We start from the raw sequence: 18,912 nt of genomic DNA, 5'->3' as shown, positions 1-18,912 counted from the left end.
CCCAAGTCAGTATACAAACCTGTGCTTTATCTACGATACAGTTATTTGCAAACACACTCGTACATGATTAAAAAAATAATAAATAATTGACAGAAGGCCCATTTCTGATTGAGCAATTGTTGACTACCTGGAATGCATGTTTCCCTGTCGCTACGCTTGTAAAAGTTACATGAAAATGAACATATTCAAAACACTTGTAATTCTGCAGGTTGGCAAACAATCTTTCAATCACGAGTTGTATAAATTTGATAGGGTCTCAGATTGGGGAAACAGCACAACTAAAATTAGGACAAACATGTCTGACAAACTTGAACTGGCAATACCAGGTATGTTGGTGACACACAGTTCTCTATAATTACCCCTGAAAAATGTTGGATTCATTGTAAAATCCTGTGAAACTATCGGTAGCTCTCGCAGTATGATTTCCACATAATGCAAAGCATCTGCAAAACTTTATCATGTTCAAATTACCACAGGTCACATCTATGTAACTACTTTGTTCTTGGATTTGTCTCTGAGATGTGTCAACATTTTGATAAAAAAAGGCGAAGGAGTGCACAACAACTTCGGTTAGAAACAAAACATACATGTACATGTACATGTAGTGGAACATTTTCAATCACAATGTTGTCTCCCAAATATAATGTTCATCAAGATGTTCTTCTGAACTAATATCTGAAGTTGTGACCTTGAACCAACCTTTCAAAACACATTGCTGTATATTTGAAACACAGGGCTCACATGTTTTTTTAGTGCTTTACCTGATAGGTGGTACAGTTTGGAAAATACCAATGAACTAAAATGAGTTACTAAATAGCTGTGGCCTTTGGAAGATTCAGCAATCTATTAAAATGGTTTCTTCTGCAACTTCCACAGTGGCTATTTTCTATCTTGATGAGGCAGTAAAAAAATGAACAGCAACAATGTATCATCTAGTAAGCATGTTCTCAACATGACTTTGCACAGTGCAAAACACCTAAGTAAGACTCATTGGTTTATCATAGACAAAGGCAGCTCGACATTTGCAGCCACAGATTCAACCAATACAAAGTGTCTCACACCTGATTCTACAGAACACTTCTGTAATTGTTTAATTTTCATCTCAGTCTAAAACAAAATCGACTCACTTTTTCTCACCACAGTATGGTACAGGTTAGTTTGTGCTAGATATATTGTATCGGCTTAAATGTGTACCTCAAGAATTATACAGGAGTAATACAAATAGTAATCCTCCATAATCTATCACTACACCAATGGCTGGACCCATGTTCATAACTTTCATTTAACTATGCTACATCAAATTAACAACACTTGTGCAGATCAGTAGGCACCAACAGGGCCAGGTTTAAGAAGTTAAACAATTTTACTTCCAAAACATCATCAAACTTAGCAAACTTGGTTGAAAACAACTCCCATACCATCACAACTTCCAAACCCAAAAACATGTACCAAAACATTCAGATACAATGTTGTTCCTTCTACACCAGTACCAGCAAACACTTTATCAATCATACCCTGACATTGATATCCTCCATATACATTCATATATATCCAGGAAACCCATGAATGCACATATTTCCAGCTTGAGTTTGATTCCATTGACAACAATAGGTCTTTGCAGTTGCACATAATTTTTACAAAGCAATAAGTCTAAAGTAGGCTAAACAAAGAGCCTCACACATTTTTGAATTTGATGAGTTGTTCAACCCCCTTGATTTCCATGGCACTGCACACAATACTGAGCTCTGGGTGTGGTTTGACCTGCACAACTGTCTTGATGCTAGAGCTAGCTCCCTCTCCCCGGCGTTAGAACGTCTTGCGGTGGATCGCTCGGGACCCGTCTTCGTCGTACTCTTTCTTGGACACCCACATCTTCTTGAAGGTGTCCAGGGAGGCCAATATAGAACCCCTGGGGAGGCAAGAAGTGTACACAACATTTTAAGATATGAGAGTTGCTGAGAAGAACTGGATTCAAATTCAATAACAATATTATGTATCATTCACTTAGGAAGTTTTTTTATGTATCAAAAATTATCATACACAAATATAGAGCATTATCTTACCCTATCCATGTGGAATACAACCTCTCCTGTGGTGCAGAAATCTGCAATGGACAAAACATTCAAGTAAGAACATGTTAACATCCATATGCAAAGTGATTGATACAAAAGATCAATACATCAACAACTAAAGTGCAAACTCAGAAGTCACCACTGACCCTAATCTTGACGTCCTTTGGTGCTAGCTTCTTGACCTCGCTAAGTAGTCTGTCTCCAAAACCTAAAGGGAAAAATAGAATGGATAAAATATATTAACACAGTACTCTATCTGGCTTTCACTTACAAAAAACAACACAGCTGTCAATTGTTTAAGTGTGTCTGTAATTCATAGAATTGAATATGGGATGACACTAGACCATCGTCCTAATATAGACTACCGGTATTTGGAAATTAGGGTACTGTTAGAACATCAGAAAACCATGTCACATATGTTCAGCTGCAATGTCTGCAGCAGATGCCAGGGAGCTGACTGCCAAAAAAAAAATTCACAGCGGAGTTAGTGTCAAACAACAGCCTGTACCTTTAAATAACGTGGATCCTCCTGACAGTACAATGTTGGTGTAGAGTGTTCTCCTCAGGTCCATGTCCGACTTGTGTATGGAGAAGGCCAGCACCTCATGCAGACCCTCACACTCCTCCCCGATCAGGTCTGGTCTGAACAGCAGCTCAGGAGCACGGAAGCGCGCTGGGCCAACCTACAAAATATTCACGGTACAAACAACTTATCATTTAGTAACTACCAATGTAATGGGCTGATAATAATGCCCATTTCTAGTAGGTAATGATATTGGAAGTGTTGAAGGAGCTACTGCCTGACCCTGTAACCAAAAGAAAATTGGTAACCAAAAGCCTACTTCAGTGTGCTAATGTTAAAAATGATGTTGCACTCCATTGGTGTGTATTTTTGCATGTCCATGTTGACTAGAGTATGATTATCAACGACTATCAAATATATCCTTTTTGGCATCATTTGCGGATACAAACTCCAACATGTCCTGCCTGCATGTAACCCTATAGGCTATACATGTATGTACCTCGAGAGAGCTGCCATCAGGAAGGGCATACTGGGTCTTCTCTGTCTCCATGGTTTCTTCCTTCTGAGGGTTGCTTGACAGGTAACATGCTCTCTGAAATAAAATAACAAACAAGTCCATTCATTTATGTAAAGCATTACTTAGCTGATTCACATGTGTACACAAAAATACTTAAATCTTTTCATGATGACTTGTCTGTATGAATTTTATACTCAACTGAAATCACAGCAGAAATCCTATACAACATAAAATTACCACACTTTAAATGGTAAGTATTTTAAACTAAGATAAGGACCATGGGTTTTGCTAAAGGTAGGTTTTTGAGTCGTTCCGAGCTGTTACCTCCTTGATAGTTTTGACAATCTCCATCTCAGCAGAGGTGTGGAAGTTGTGTCCCTCCTTTCTGAGCAGGAGTCGCAGGTACCGTGTGACGTCCCGTCCGGCGATGTCTACTCTCATGATGGAGTGGGGCATGGCGAAACCCTCGTAGATCGGCACGGCGTGGGTCACACCGTCTCCGGCGTCCAGCACAACGCCAGTCGTGCGCCCCGTCGCGTAGCTTAGGCAGAAAAAGGAAAAGTTTGAACACAATCTACTACCGGTACTACACTATGCCTTGTCGCAAACACTTGCCTTAAAGTCTGGACCGCATGAAAACTTATACATAGTTAGGGAGTAGTAAAACATACATTATTCTCAAAGGATTTTGCAATCAAAGTTACCAACAAAAGATAGGCAGGACATGGATATTTTAGGTAGAAAGCTGCAAAAACATGCAACTTAAGCTACAAAAACTAAGTCAAAGGTGGGCTCAGTATATTACTAAGCATCTTCAACCACGGAGAGGTCTCTTTTCATGATCTCATCATTGCCCATGGAGGAAAAAAGAAAACAAAAAATAAAAGATAATTTTGATGCAAGAATTGTCAAACAAGTCAGCATTAGTAAAACACAGCAACCAGGTTTTAGAGAAGTATTTTCTTGCATTTCAACTTCTTTTCTCTTCCAGGACAATGCCAAGATCATGCTAAAGCAGGAACATAAATGTCATGCCTTTCACCACACACAAAAGTACACTTTCTGGTTGAAACCATTCAGTGCTTTGTTAACTCACAGACTGAGGACTGCCTGCATTGAGATGAACAGAGCTGGTACATTGAAGGTCTCAAAAAACACCTGAAAGAGAAACAACATAACTCGGTATTAAAATCCTGTTGTCAAAAAGTATATATAGAGAGACATGCCCACTTAAATATCAAACACAACTTTCATTCAAATCATTGACATTCTTTACTATCTGTAATCTATGGTCTGGTCCTCCCAGTAGAATTTTCTTCTCACTTTCACACTCTTATAAACATTATGCCTGGTTTATTTCAAGACATTTTGAAAATCACTAGATGAAAAAGTACACGTACATGTACACAATGTTTCTTGCAATACATGTTCAGCAAAAAGACACAATAATAAATAAGGCACTAGACTTGGCACAGCTTTAGCATGTCCCCAGCAGGACCTCTCACCTCTGCAGCCTTTTCCCTGTTCCTCCTGGGGTTGAGTGGAGCCTCAGTCAACAGCACAGGATGCTGGGGGTACAGGGAACATGGGCACATGACTTTGTACATCTGGGACTTCATACACATGGAATTCCACTGATGCATAATCAGGTAACAGGTCACCACGTGGTGTTCAAAAAGCACTGAGAATCCTTGTTTCTGTTTCCACTTTTAGTATTCTAGACAATTTCACTGTACAGGACATAGGAAAATAAACAGCAAGGAAAATAAACAGCAACTGCTTTAAAGAAACTAAAATGTGATACAACGGATATATCTTTGTAATGTGTGAAATCATGTACAGTCTACGCCAATGTGTTCACATTAGATGTACAATGAAAGTATCTTGTAATAAGCATACCTCTTCAGAGAAGGTTTGGAGCTGATCCTTGGAGTAGATGTACTGCCATATCCTCTCCATGTCATTCCAGTCTGTCACTATGCCATGCTGTAGTACACAACAGATGTAAGATGTCACAAACAACCTGCTGTTAAGAGTTTTCAAGTTTCAGCTTTACTTTTACAATGGTAGAAAGGGCATCATTATGTGCCTTTGCAGGAATCACACAATGGGAACTGGTGGCAAAGTACTGGATGTTGTATATACTAGTAGACTGTACATCTAACAATCCCCAGTCTCCTGTCAGTATCAAAATACAAATGTACAATACAACCTCACACCATACAATGATTATCATTACCTCCATTGGGTAGCGGATAGTCAGCAGGCCTCTGTGTTCCTGAAACAGATTTCAAACAGAGGTTATGACGTCACATATATTTTTTCATAACATTTTGTTGGATGAATGTACTTGTATTGTAATTTTTTTCTTTCTACAACAAACCAAGAAATTTCAAGAGAAACGTACTTTGTAAAGATCACCATTCTTCATCAGTTTCATAAAACCCTGTCAATCTGCTCTGTATTCTCCCTTAGTAAAACCACATGCTCATACAATCTACTCCCATACCTCAGCCTTAGGTCCAATGAACATGTCTCCTTCCAGTGCTCCAGCCATCACTCGTACATGTTTAGGACGACCAATGCTGTGTGGAGCAAAAAGTAAAGTGAGGATTTAGCCCTTGCTAATATACCTTTACAAGCAGCTGCCAACAGTATAATAAACTGTATTTCTTGAACACTGCTTTTATGCTACAGTACAAGCAGTATAATCTCCCTATGGCGATCCATCATATAATAAAAATATGAGAACTGACACTTACTAGTTTGGAAAGTGGTACTTTGGGATTTGATCCCCTGCAAAACCAGCTTTAACCACTCCTGAGCCCTGAAATATGACAAAAAAGGTAAACATCAGTCACTACCAATGTTTCAATAGCCTGCAGGTTGACATTGTAATCATTGTAACATTTTCTCATGGCACTCACTAGGAGTCCATCAGAAAATGTGATCTTTCACCCACCATCTGCTTTGAGATTATCTTTTTATCTCCATCTGTGACATGATGGCCCCCAGCTAAAAACTATATTGTGTGATGTACATTCTACATAGCATACTGTGACGAATGGTCAATGATGACAAAAACTGTATCCATTAAATACAGACTTCTGTTGCCATCCCTGTTGTTGTAAATGCATATATTAGCAGTCAATCCTAATGCAGTTTCGCTGATGAACTATTTATGGTGTTAAGGCTGGTACACTATGGGCAGATGGAAACCTATATCTACTGCATCCAGTATCGTGGTAAATTGAGGTAATGCTTGCACAGATGCTGAAATGTTATACTGAAAAATACTGCAATCATTTGATAAAAATATATGATTTAGCTTGATATATGCAAGACTGGCATAATTTGATGGTCATCATCATGCATGTATGGGTCTCTACCATCAGACATAACGTCAAGACATACATAAACCTGCCCTGCCTTCCGCATATCCCTGAAACTAATTGCATCATTCTTATAACTGAGTTATGCTGCTGAAATTCCCCCATCGAGTCTGCTTCCGGAAAGTTTATCAATCAAATATGCATGCAGAACACGTTCCACGTCAGACGTTTGGGATGACTCTGGGTGAGATCTTATACATCGGGTCAACATACTGTTTACACTAGATTGTTTTTGTGTGAGACAAGGGACTGTATTTGCGACGAGAAATCCAGAGTTGGCTAAAGCCGGGATCAATTCAACCGTCCCACAAGTGCCGAAGTCGGACATGTTGAATTTTGACAGAGGATGCCACAAGTTACAAATTTACGCGTAGCAAACTTAGTTCAGGTTGTAGGGAGGTGAAACTTGGTCTGAAGCGTGGACTTACATTGTCGATCACGACTGGCTGGTTGGCGATAATGTCGTAAGACTCCATGGTGAGTAATTTGTAGGCACAACTCTGCCCGCCTTCTGCAGGCTTCTCCGGTAGAGATGGGAGGGTCAGGCCCCGCGAACGGTATGGTGGGATACCTGGGTGACGTCATCTTAGAGCGCAGCAAATCAATTGAAATAAAAATATTACTTTGAAAGCTTAATAAATAAAATCTCAGATATATAGACTTTTAATCAATATCAACAAAATTATCTATACAAATTAAATTTTTTACACTTTAAAATCATGCTATACTGTGGTGTATGTTTTGTTTGGTCGGAGAAACTTCAGAAACGCCTTTGCATTTCTGTGCCATTAGGTCAAAGTTGTTTTCTAGACTAGTCTATTTGAAAAACAGGGGTGAGCGCGTGTGACCTGTTGATGTTTGGACACTAGAGATATGTCTGCATGCTTTGCCATGGCAAAAAACTTTTCAGTGCATAATAACTGGACCCTGATGCAAACCCGGAAATTTATAAACTCTTAGCAAAATTTAGGTTAACTTTTTTGCCAGTTTTTCAACGTTCAACTGCTGCAAAAAATCTCAGAAGATCTCAGAATAACAAGCAGTTTTCCGCATGTTTTCCGTAGGGCTCAGTTTTGTCGTCTGCTCTGAGAGAATCCGCATCATAACTCTAAATAGATTTGATCATATGCTAATTGAAGAAAGAGGACAACACAAAAATGCCCTACGTGATCAAAGCTCGAAGAATTCAATATTAAACGTTTACAGAACGATATGAGTAGTGTCCTAGACACAATGTGGGTGGTCTGTGACTGCTTGGAAGGAAGGAAAAGCAAGCGAGTAGATTTACTGTTTTCACTCCTGTTCAATACAAGGTGTTATTTCCTAATACTTGGTAGATTCATTTCAACAAACCAATTTTAAGGTCATTATGATCTATTTTGCTTAATAAAAATTCATGAAACGTTTTGTAATGTGGTGTGAAATGGGGAATACGTTTGTTATTTAAATGATAAGCAGGCTAATTACCGGGGGTGCCGACAACTGTTGGAACAGTGTGGGCTGACTGGTGTTTTGGACGGACGCAGTGAGCTCACCAAGATGGAGTCGGGCCCTCCACATCTCTCCCCAGTCCCCGGGACGGAGGCCATCCCGCACCACCACCCCCACCCTGGGGTACCCGGAATGCCCATGCCGCCACAAATGATGCCCATGACCACCCCGGTCGGGCTTCAAGCCATCTACCAAGCCTGTCGGCGGCTGTATGCCGACCAACCCAACCCGCTCCAAGTCACGGCTGTCGTCAAATACTGGTGAGGAGGCATGCTTTGTTATGGTCATTTTAGGAACTCATTTTCCTTCTAAAGATATAACTAATTTTCACAAAATTTCGATTCTCTAATACAGAGGAAAGTTCCCCAAGGCTTCAACAAGAAAGGTTGAAGCTAGGTTTTAGTCAAAATGTCGTGGGGAATGGTGCCGTTGTGGCCGTGGGGTGGCATGCACCAGTGCGGCGCGCAGTTTTACATCATGCCGTATCAACTTGCAGCCAGCTACCGGCCCGAAGCCACATCCTTGGATCTCAGCTCGGGATCGTTCCTAACGGATATCAGTAACACAAGCTCAAGTTCAAAGTCATCATTCCGTATCAGAAGAAGAAAAGGACACCGATTTTTTGAAAGGCTGAACAGGCCTTGCACTACGCACATTTACTTGAATCTTGAGAAGATAGACTTCATAGAGCAGCTTGTTCTGTGTATACTTTACCCCTAGGCAAATGTTAGAGGTTTTATCAACTTAAGATGCTTGGAAAGCAGCCCGTTGTTTTGATCTAGGTGATACACACAGAAACTGTGACACAAAAATTTATCCCTCCCTCCAAAAAAAGGAGAAAATACTATTTCTTTTATTTACCGGAAGGTATTTGTATAGAATAAAAGTGTCATTTTGCTGCCAACAAGTGCAAAATATTTTTAACAGATGACAGTCTGGTCTGAATTTAGATAGAATATGGTTCCCATGATAATAGGTTAGTCAATTTCAAGTTCAATCAGACCTCTTGACTTCCAAGTCTGTATCTGATCTGTATCTGGTTTGGTATAATGAAATGTCAGTATGTGGTTCACTTTTAACTTTAAATAGACCTCTTCAGTCTTGGCCATGTCAATACAATACAATTGTATTTAACCTCCTTGGTCATATCTGGATGCTTGATATCTGCCGATCTGGTCATGTGTCCTAGCACACTGAGATATTTTGTGTCAGGGTTCTCCCCAGACGATGGAACAAGGGCGCTGCGCCCTGATACTCCTAGCTCAGCGCCCTCATACTCATTTTCAAATCTAGGGTGTTGCATCCCGATTTTTCTACAAAATTTCGCTAAAATTCGATAAAATTTCCTGATTTCGGGGCTTAGTGGCGTCTATTTTCCCACCGGCATTGTCTCTGAAAACTTGTGAATGGGGCGATAATCGAGTAAACAATGAGTATTTCGCACGACGCTACTGAGAGAATCGCTGTCATTGGTGGAACATCGGGCGCCCCGCTAGCGTTTTAAAGTCGTGTAAAGAAAGCTAATTGTCTGATTTCTTTGTAAACCAAAGCCCTCGACCCTGATAATAAGTTTAAAAATAAAAGCCGATACGTTTACGAACTTATAAACCGTAGAAAATTCCCTACCGTACCGCGAAATTATGAAGCATGTGGCGGCCGCGAAATTCGTTGACGCGACAGAAAATGTCTGGTTCATGATAGCGGTATTTCCCATGAAAATAACGTATACGATTTATTTTTCCCCTGCTGTCGGTTTTTAAGTCCCGAAACGTTAAAAAAAAAGCTGAATTTTGCCCACAAACCCGGACGGGGGACGGCCTGTACCTATCGGCGTAGCACATGGCGGCCGCACCGCAAGGCTTCTGCCAAAAATCGGCAACGCGACAAAAAAATGCATGGTCCATTTTAGCGATATTTACCATAAAAATAACGTATGTGGTTTATTTCTCCCATGGTATGAGTTTTAAGGTCTCAAAACCTCTAAAAAAGCAGAAATTTGCCGACGAAAACGGACGGGCAAGGCATGGGGAGGGCACTGTTGACGCCTGCATGACCCCCAAAAGGTCGAAGGTCATAGGGCACGTCAATTGCGCAATCACCTTAATTCGCCGATTTAGCTAATTTTAGGGCGTTTGAAAATTGATACAATCACATTATCGACTTGTAGACAAGCAAAGAGATAGAAACCAATAAAATGTTGTGCAGATTAATATTTTTTTCTTCAGATTTCTTTTTTTTTCTTTTTTTTTTTTTAAATTCAAAAGTATTTTCTTGAATGTGTAACTTTGTTAGTCCTAAACATGGGACCGATTATTTAATGTTAGAGAAGTGAAATTTTGTTTTGATGGTACTCTTGATGGTACTTTGATAATTATAAGGGACTTGTTTACAAGTTGGTGATAACATAAGGATTAGCATTAGGATAAGGTTTTGTCCCAGCTTCTCTACATTTTCCCATAATTGCTTGCCTCAAGTTCCAAGTGGAAAATGTATGACTTAATGTCATATTCTGTTTCAATTGTCGAACTTGAAGGCACCGTTGGCCCCCGGTTAGGGGTCAGAGCGTGGAACCTATGCCCAATTTTTTCCTGTATGTTAACATTTTTTTCTGGCAGTTCAAAACCTGAAGTTGCAGGAAATGGCTTCCATTTGTATTTAGATAAAGAAAAATGCTTCAGCTTCCCCCCTCTGGAGGGGGGGCCATGCCTCTCAAATCCTGGGGAGAACCCTGCTATAGTGAAGACTGTTCTAGTAGTAGTGTATACAAGTGCTGCACTGCTTGGTGCAGAACTACAAATAAAGGAGATGTATCCTCTTGTGACTTCTATAAGATGCTGTTACCTGTCTTGTTATAATGTTACACATTTACCGGCAAATAAATGCATAATGACAACCACATACAAATTGAGTTTCCAATTATAGTAATAAGCTAGAAGAGTCCCAACACCTTGATCTTGAAGTTAAATCATGGTTAAATGTGCCATTTCTTTTCTTTCAACTTGGTGTTGGAGTCTCTTAAGCTATTATGTGTAAGTTGTATATTTAGGAAAGACAGAAGGCTGAAATTGCAGGAAATGGCCTCCATTTCTATTTATAACAGTCAAAATGCTATAGCTTCCTCCTCCGGAGGGGGGGGGCACCCCCCTCCGGACCACCCCCCCGGCGACGCGCGTTGCGCGTCGCTTAGTGTGTGCTCGGTAAGTTTCCTCCCTCATACTAAAATTTTCTGGGGAGAACACTGTGTGTCCAGTGTGCTTTGGGTCTGGCATCCAGGCTAGTCATGTGTCTGAAAATTTCCTTAGGTTGGCAATGATTTTAAGGGTTTATTATGAAGTGATCTGTAATGTCATAAAATTTTGTTTTCTTAACCTGTTTTAGTAAGAGTTGAGCCTAACTACAGAATTTAAAGTCCAACAGTTAGGTATAGCATTACATTCACTCAGTCTCCTGATCCTCTCTGTGGGGGATGTGTGGTGTAAGAGCCTGCGTTTTTCCATATAATAGCAGGTTTTACAAGGCAGGGGGTCCATGAGGACTTTATAGCTTATTCAGCATCATCTGTATTATCCATTGTTGCTGTTTGAAGTTGTGTTAATTGGGGCCTATTCACACCTACACACTAGTAATTAAGAAATGTAATTAAGATCAAAGGATCTCTAAATTGTACCATCAGGTGTTGTAATATGTTGATGTTGTGTGAATGTAGATGATGCAGAAGAGGTGTGAATTTGTCCTCTTTGTATACATTTCAATTACTCTAAAATAAAGGTTTGTATGTCACATGTATTCCTTTGTCCTGCACATATGAGAACAGCAATGAATGAATGAATCAACATTACTCAAACCAAGGAGGTTAAATACAAGAGGTCTTGCATTGAAGTGAACCTCCTTGCTCAAACCATATCTACCACTACTACATCCACTAGTATTAGTAACTTTCTTTCATTAGTTCTGAATAAAGATGATTGATAAGCTAGAAGTAACAGAATGCAACGACAGAACAAGGTACAATGCACACAATACAATATTTGAATCTGGTTGGACAGTTACTAGTATTTGCGTCCATGGTCTCTCTCCATTATTCATATTTAGTCTATTGAGTGGCTTTGAACACAATGGAGGAGGGCCATAACCTTTGCTGGAGGTGCCACCATTGGACACTGCCATTAAAATGTAAACCTGATAGTGACTCTGTGTGGTGGAACGGTTAGTGGTTAAAACTCTGTTGGGGGCAGTACTATCAATAGTATGTAGAGGTCATGTCCATGTCAGTCAGTCAGTGGCCAGGGCCTGGGAAAGGTGGCCTGCTCTCCATTTAGGATATACCCTGCAGTTAGGAAAAAGATACTCTCCAAGCAGAGGTATGGGTTTTGGGGGTATTTTTAGCGTGTTTTTAGGCTTTTTTATCGGGGTTTCTCTTTTGCACTGAATTTTTTTTTCCACCAAACCCAACCTCTGCCGGCACTCACCTCGGGGAGGGGCAAACCTATTCAAAACAGGCGATAGTGCCCCTCCCCGGGAACCATCAAACTGTCATTAGGGATATCCATTTTATTGTGGTGGATTATCACACATCTAGGCAGTCGGAAAGGCATTCATTGGGCCACACGCCTCCTGCTGACTGTACCTATTCATGCGTCTGGTTCACACCTCCTTGCAGAACGACTGAAATGTGTTGAAATGATTAGGTTTATAGCCCATTGAAGTTTTCGACTGCCTGCAGAGGTTGGGTTTGGTGGAAAAAAAATTCAGTGCAAAAGAGAAACCCCGATAAAAAAGCCTAAAAACACGCTAAAAATACCCCCAAAACCCATACCTCTGCTTGGAGAGTAGGAAAAAGACTGATGTGTGTGGGAACAGAATTCTTTCTTCAGGCAGATTTTTTAGGAATGCTGTTTGAAAGAAGCGCTCCCAAGCAAGGTTACAAGTGTTAAAAGACAAAAAATAATAGCAGAGGTATGTGTATTTTATTCTTCGTCAACCATAATAGGTTAGTGTTGCTATGCCAAATCATCCGAATGATAAATAAACTCTCTTTTTTTCTGCTTTGCTAGGTTGGGTGGTCCGGACCCGTTAGACTACATCAGCATGTATTCTAACCCAGGAGACCCAAACAGAGGCATCCCTGCACACTGGCATTATGTCAGCTTCGGTCTCTCTGATCTGTACGGAGATGGCAGAGTGCACGAGTAAGTACTGTATAATGTTTGTCTCTGGCTCCTTATTCAAGATATTGCAAACAAGACAACTATAAGTTAGCATAACAGTACAGTACTACATGTTATGTTTACTGACCCTCTGACTTAGGCTTGTGTTTTAATCCCTAGATACACTGGCCCGGAAGGCCCGAGTGGCTTTGGATTTGAGCTGACAATCCGCCTAAAGAAGGAGACTGGTGAAACGGCCCCGCCCACCTGGCCTGCTGCCCTGATGCAGACCTTGGCCAGATATGTCTTCCAGTCAGGTGAGGAGAGCAATCGTAAGGAAGATTTTTTACATTTCATACTGTGTGTGTATCTTGTTCAGTGTCTAAATACAGTGTACCATGCTCACAGAATGATAATTTATCTTTATTGTGTGTGTTTGTTACTACATTGTAGTAGTACATTGTAACTTTTTACATATAGGTACTACCGTAAGGTAGAGAAAGAGGAAGAGAAAGATTCAAAACATTGTTTACTGGTAAAGAGTTGAGATGGCTTGTGAATTGTCAGATGTCTGTAATATCCCTGTAGCTTTAAGTATTAGTTAACTCATTGCAGAGGTAAAGAAAGTAGAAAGACTAAGTTTATGTACTGGCAAGCAACTCACTGATCATGTCGATCAAAAAATCATGAGAACATATTATTGATCTGATGTACAATTACATATATGTTCATGTTCTAGTGAAAAATCTTAGGATTGATGAACTGTGTGCTTGTTTTGTAATACACTGTAGTATAAATATGTATGCAAGACTTAATGAATATATTTCTGGTTAACAGACAATGTCCTGTGTGCTGGTGATCATGTGTCCTGGCACAATGCCCTGGACAGCAGTGAGTCTCGTATTCAGCACATGCTTATGGCAGAGGACCCTCTCCTACAGTCTATCATGTCCCCAATGGGCACCATCAACTTTATACAGGTATAGACCTTATGTTATGTAATACACAATCTATGGTTATGCTAACTGTTAATGATAGAGCTAAGCATTGTTCTCAATTTCTTGTGCATTTTTATGAAGATAAGAAAGATTCTATGTTGACTACATCTCTTCACTTGTACATGTGTAAGAGCAGACATGTTAATCCTATACTGCCGGAGGCTGTAACAGGTTGAAAAGATTTTAGTGACTGTAAGAGTGACCAATGCCATGTTGTTTTAGATTATTGGAGTGACTGCAGAGGAGCTGCAGGCTGCACAGAGATGGAACGGTCCAGGAATCCTGGAACTGCTGCGGAATGTGCCAGTGTAGGTATTCCAATAACTGTAGTACTGCTGTACTGCCTTTTCCTTTAATGGGTTACACGCTCAAAGAAAGCTGTATTCCTAGTACCATTTGTGGATGATTCTGGTAATGTCACAGTGCAGGAGTTGGATGTAGGTTGTCTAAAAATGATTGTTTGATACCTAGTCTTAAGAAATTTTGCTATTTCCAGTGCGCTTGGAGGTGAAAGATGTTCGATGTTGATTACCATTTTCTCTCATTCCACAGTGCAGGGGGACCATGGCTTCTTACTGACATGAGAAGAGGTGAAACCATCTTTGAGAAGGACCCACAACTTCAGGTGAGTAGGGCAAACCATATGTATTCAAGCTAGCATACTATGCTGTGATTTAGACTCCCAATGCTGTGTGATGCTGACTTTCAACCAGCAATAGATGTGTTTGTTTCAGAGCAGCAACCTGTGGTCCTTTATAAATCTCTCAACAAAAAAGATTAACAAGATTGCCTGAACACTATATATGACTTTATGAAGTCCTGTTTTATCCAAAGATTTCTCACTTGGTTGTTCTTGTGTGTAGGAGGTTGTTGAGAGAGGAATTGAGACTGAGGGCTCCAACCTGAGTGGTGTGAGCGCCAAGTGCAGCTGGGAAGAGATGGAAGATTCCCGAGAAGAAAGAGAAGAATCAGAGGAAACAGTCAGACAGCGTATAACACCACATGGTATGTGTACATGTATGTGGCCGTGTAGGGTGTCTTCCAATAGCTGACTTTGTTACCCTGGTATATGGATTAAGTTCATTATTACTGAAGGAACTTAATGTGAACAATGCAGGGTGTAACAGTGAGTGATATTAACCACCTGTCCTTTGTGCTCAACTCTTTTTACTCCAAACGATCCAGTTTTTGTATAATAGGTACCTATACTTTTAGCCTGGTAACCACACTGTTGCATCTGGAACTTTCTGGTATGTCTGAGCTGAGGGTGTTGCCCGCCTGCCAAGTTTAGGTGTTGGTTTCAATTACTTTGCTCCCAAAAGTAATCAGGAAAGCTGGCTGGAAAAAAAATAGGTTGTAAGATGAAGGTCAAGCTGGCTCTTGGAGAATGTTAACAAGGCTAACTATATTTTCCATGACTTCAGAATCAGAGCAAATCAAGGCAGAGCTGAGGAGGGGGTTGATGGGACAACATGGCTCAGGGGCGGCTGGGTTTGGAACCGGGGCAGGTGCCGACTGGACGGATCATGTCAACCACAACACAGACAGGTAAGGTGGACACAGAACTTCATTCACATCAGGTGTTGGTTCTGTGTTGTTTGGTACAATAATACAGTCAAACCTAGCTAGCCGATGTGACTACTTTTTGACGCATAAAGAGTCCTGTCTATTGTGATCACCTGTACATATAGGCCAGATGTTGTCAGATCCCTGAGTGCTAGCTCTACTTAGGCAGTTTTTACTGTAATTTCATTACTCAGGATATGAGAAGACTAAAAAGTTGTCCATGATATCATTAGATATTCATGTTGTATTTATGATGATGTAAGAGACATTGCAATTGCAGTGGTATTAATTGTTTAAATGGCTGTTCTTAGAGAGAGGAAAGACTCCCTGAGCAGTTCAGGCAGTACAGAGGAGGTGAAGCCAGGCGAGCTACAGAGGAGCCAGACCATGGATGCTGTACATGTCAAAATTAACAAGGAGGCTGGGACTCTACTGCCACTAGTCATGAGGTAAGGACTGTGGGTTTCTTAAGTTTAACAAAAATCTGTGAAGCATGTTGTAAGACATGCAGAAGACAGTAAGGATTGGTCCACTGTCTTTCATCCAGAGGATGCTGCAATTTGCTGCCATGTAGAGATATACTCACTAGTGTATGTAACTTGGATGCTATTTTCATGCCTTTGTGCATATGTATTTTCAGGGGGAGATTGAAACACGGACGTCACTTCACATTCAAGGACGTGTCAGGGAATTCTGCAATAACATTTGTGTCACCAAGAGTGATGGGAGCCATAGCGGATGAAAGCCACCCATATGCTTCCAGAGGGCCATGGTTACAGGTAAGCTGAATACATGTCCAAATGTGTTTTGTTATCTACGCTTTGTGCAGTGTAAACCATGATTTTTTAATGTTCAGAATGTTGTATAACAGTGAAGTAGAACGTAATTTACCAATGTGTTTGATCCTATAGGTTCTTATACCAGAAGATTTTCTAGAAGCAGTCATAAAAGACTTGGAGGAGCTGTCCAGCACAGAAGAAGTAAGCCTCTTTGCACCTTTGTTATCTAATTTTCTAATAACTTTATTTGGCTTGGCTTCCAATGGGAAGATGTGCCAAAGTCTAACATTATAAATGTCTGAGTCTTAGATGGCCTAATTGCCTAGAATTTGTTCTGATTTTTATTAGGATCACATATCTGGGAAGTAAAAAAGATCTGTAAGGCTCTTCTACAGATTACCAGATGGCACATTTAAGAAACTAGTTTTCTTTGATTATACCTGTCTTGCTATAAAATATGATGCTGAACTGTTTTGCATCTCTGTGTACCTGTAACTGATGTCATCTGTGTATTGTATTTCCTCAGCTTGTGGTGCCAAAGCAGTACAGATGGAGAGAGAAAGGGTTGACCATCAGTATCCTACCAGACGACTGGTGACATGGAAGGTGTGGTTTGTAAAGAGCCATGTTGTATATGGGGGGTAGAGGTTGTTTTCGTGCAGTGGATACTGTATCTATATTGAAATTATGATAAAGGTACCTGAATGGTATTTGGCTATGAGTAGAGTATCATGTACTTTCCCCTGTACTCTGGATAAGGGTGATGAAAAGGAAACAATGATAATGTATTAGAATGAAAGAATGGTTGTCTTTTAAACTGTTTCTTGCCTCAGTGTAAGGCATTTGAACTAGTACATCAGAATCATGATTTAAGATCATTACTATGTTGAAACCTGAATGGAACACGTGTCAATTTATAAAGAGTCCTTTGTTAATTGTGTTTCTGTGGAATGCTGGGGGTATTTATGCTGTTCTCAAAAGCATATTAATAGTGATTATGATAAAGTTTATATAGATGAATGCAATGCCATAGATTTGCCACAACATCATTGTGTCAACAAGTGACACCTGCCATAAAATCTTACTTTGGAAGAGGTTACAGAAATTGTTGCATTGTTAATTTCCTACAGTTAAAGACTCAAACCAGTAGCAACACCGCACATCACAATGTTAGTAGTTTATCAGCTGCTTTGTTTTAATCACAATAGGTTTTAGATGTTTTATTCATAAATTGGAATCATACAAATTGCATTTTTAAATATTGTACCGATAAAAAGCTATCAAGGCACTAGCAATGTGTATTTAAGTTCCATATACAAAAGCCCAATGGTAGTGTCAAATTGATAAATACAGGGTGCTTGCAACAGCTTTTTTGACAGGGAAGGACAGTTGGCCATTCATTTATTTAAAGGGTTTGTTTGAGAATCATGTATGGTACAGACTGCTTTTATATTGTAACATCTTCAACATATTCAATACTTGAGAGATAATGTACAACGTGTATCTATGGCCTGAGAAATTTTTTTGCTGCTGAATATGCTTTCATTGCTAAAGGATTTTTGATTTGTAGATGTTAAAGATGTTTGCTTTGCTTCAGTATCACAGTTTATAGTATTATCTTAAGTATAGTAAAGAGGATATTGTGCTTAATGCTCTAACCAAATTCACAAATAACTGTGATGTTATCATTCTCTCCAAACCGTATATCTTTGTTTCTGATGGAGTTTTAGGACCACAAATAATCATTGTGTTGTTCGTGAGCTCAGCTGTTCATGAAAAGTGCCTTGCAAGTGAAATTTGCCTATTGCTTACAATTCCAAATTGCTGCTGCATTGTGTTAGAAAGACCAATTTTTGTTGATTCTTGTAAAAGAACATTTCACTGTAGACAATGCCTCAACATTTTCTAAACATTTGGTATGACAAGTGTTTAGTCAACTAACTCCACAGTACCAAAAAAGGTATGTAGTTACATGTACTCTGTCTCAAGCATTGCCTTATAAATGTACAGAAAAGTATTTTCATATAGCAAATAGGAAATGTAGTTTTCTAGGTGCTGCTTTGCCAAGTTAACTGTAAACTGTAAATATATGCTGTTTTATGTCCAGACTTGTGTCATTTCCATGTTTGTGTTATTCCTATTGATACCCATCTTATTTTGCTGTCCTGTTGTCTTTGTGCATATTGTACTTAAGACTGGGGCTCACAAAGTTTTGGAATGTCTGTCTTGCAAATTTGTAGGTTTCTACATGTTAAAACCCTTATCCTGCTGTGCGCAACATATGTCGCGCGACACATACAGTACCATCTATATAACACCCTGTATAGGTACGATTTGGGGGTATTTCTCGTGCAACGCATCACACCGCAGCAAAACGCAACAAATGCGGAAGTAACTATGCCACTGCAGGGCAAAAAAATTTGGGGG

The 18,912-nt window shown here is 40.0% G+C and overlaps 2 protein-coding genes across 4 annotated transcripts; one reads left to right on the top strand and one right to left on the bottom strand.

The window, feature by feature from the left end:
- Nucleotides 1–737: 737 nt before the first annotated feature.
- LOC109471075 (beta-centractin) lies at nucleotides 738–7,087 on the bottom strand. The gene is made up of 13 exons (XM_019770268.1): nucleotides 6,933–7,087; nucleotides 5,875–5,939; nucleotides 5,622–5,697; nucleotides 5,352–5,390; nucleotides 5,012–5,098; nucleotides 4,618–4,680; nucleotides 4,209–4,270; nucleotides 3,437–3,653; nucleotides 3,095–3,187; nucleotides 2,581–2,755; nucleotides 2,219–2,280; nucleotides 2,064–2,104; nucleotides 738–1,909 (listed from the first exon to the last, which is right to left on the bottom strand). The coding sequence occupies exons 1-13, from the start codon at nucleotides 6,978–6,980 to the stop codon at nucleotides 1,807–1,809; spliced, it is 1,131 nt and encodes a 376-aa protein (XP_019625827.1). The 5' UTR covers nucleotides 6,981–7,087; the 3' UTR covers nucleotides 738–1,806.
- An 869-nt stretch (nucleotides 7,088–7,956) lies between these two features.
- Nucleotides 7,957–18,591, top strand: LOC109471074 (suppressor of fused homolog). 3 transcript variants are annotated; one of them, XM_019770266.1, is made up of 12 exons: nucleotides 7,957–8,255; nucleotides 13,050–13,184; nucleotides 13,323–13,459; nucleotides 13,980–14,122; nucleotides 14,363–14,448; nucleotides 14,693–14,765; nucleotides 15,004–15,145; nucleotides 15,565–15,688; nucleotides 16,018–16,155; nucleotides 16,347–16,485; nucleotides 16,618–16,686; nucleotides 17,012–18,591. In XM_019770266.1, the coding sequence occupies exons 1-12, from the start codon at nucleotides 8,044–8,046 to the stop codon at nucleotides 17,081–17,083; spliced, it is 1,470 nt and encodes a 489-aa protein (XP_019625825.1). In that variant the 5' UTR covers nucleotides 7,957–8,043; the 3' UTR covers nucleotides 17,084–18,591. The 3 variants fall into 3 exon arrangements, with proteins under 3 accessions (XP_019625825.1, XP_019625824.1, XP_019625826.1); XM_019770265.1 differs by having other exon boundaries at nucleotides 7,958–8,255; nucleotides 13,323–13,474; XM_019770267.1 differs by lacking the exon at nucleotides 7,957–8,255 and adding an exon at nucleotides 12,087–12,168 and having other exon boundaries at nucleotides 13,323–13,474.
- The last annotated feature ends 321 nt before the right edge of the window (nucleotides 18,592–18,912 follow it).

Source organism: Branchiostoma belcheri, unplaced genomic scaffold (assembly GCF_001625305.1).
Source record: "Branchiostoma belcheri isolate BF01 breed outbred unplaced genomic scaffold, Haploidv18h27 scaffold24, whole genome shotgun sequence".
In the NCBI taxonomy this organism is placed as follows: domain Eukaryota; kingdom Metazoa; phylum Chordata; class Leptocardii; order Amphioxiformes; family Branchiostomatidae; genus Branchiostoma; species Branchiostoma belcheri.
The sequence above is the reverse complement of the archived record's forward strand: the minus strand, read 5'-3'. Positions and strand labels throughout refer to the sequence as shown.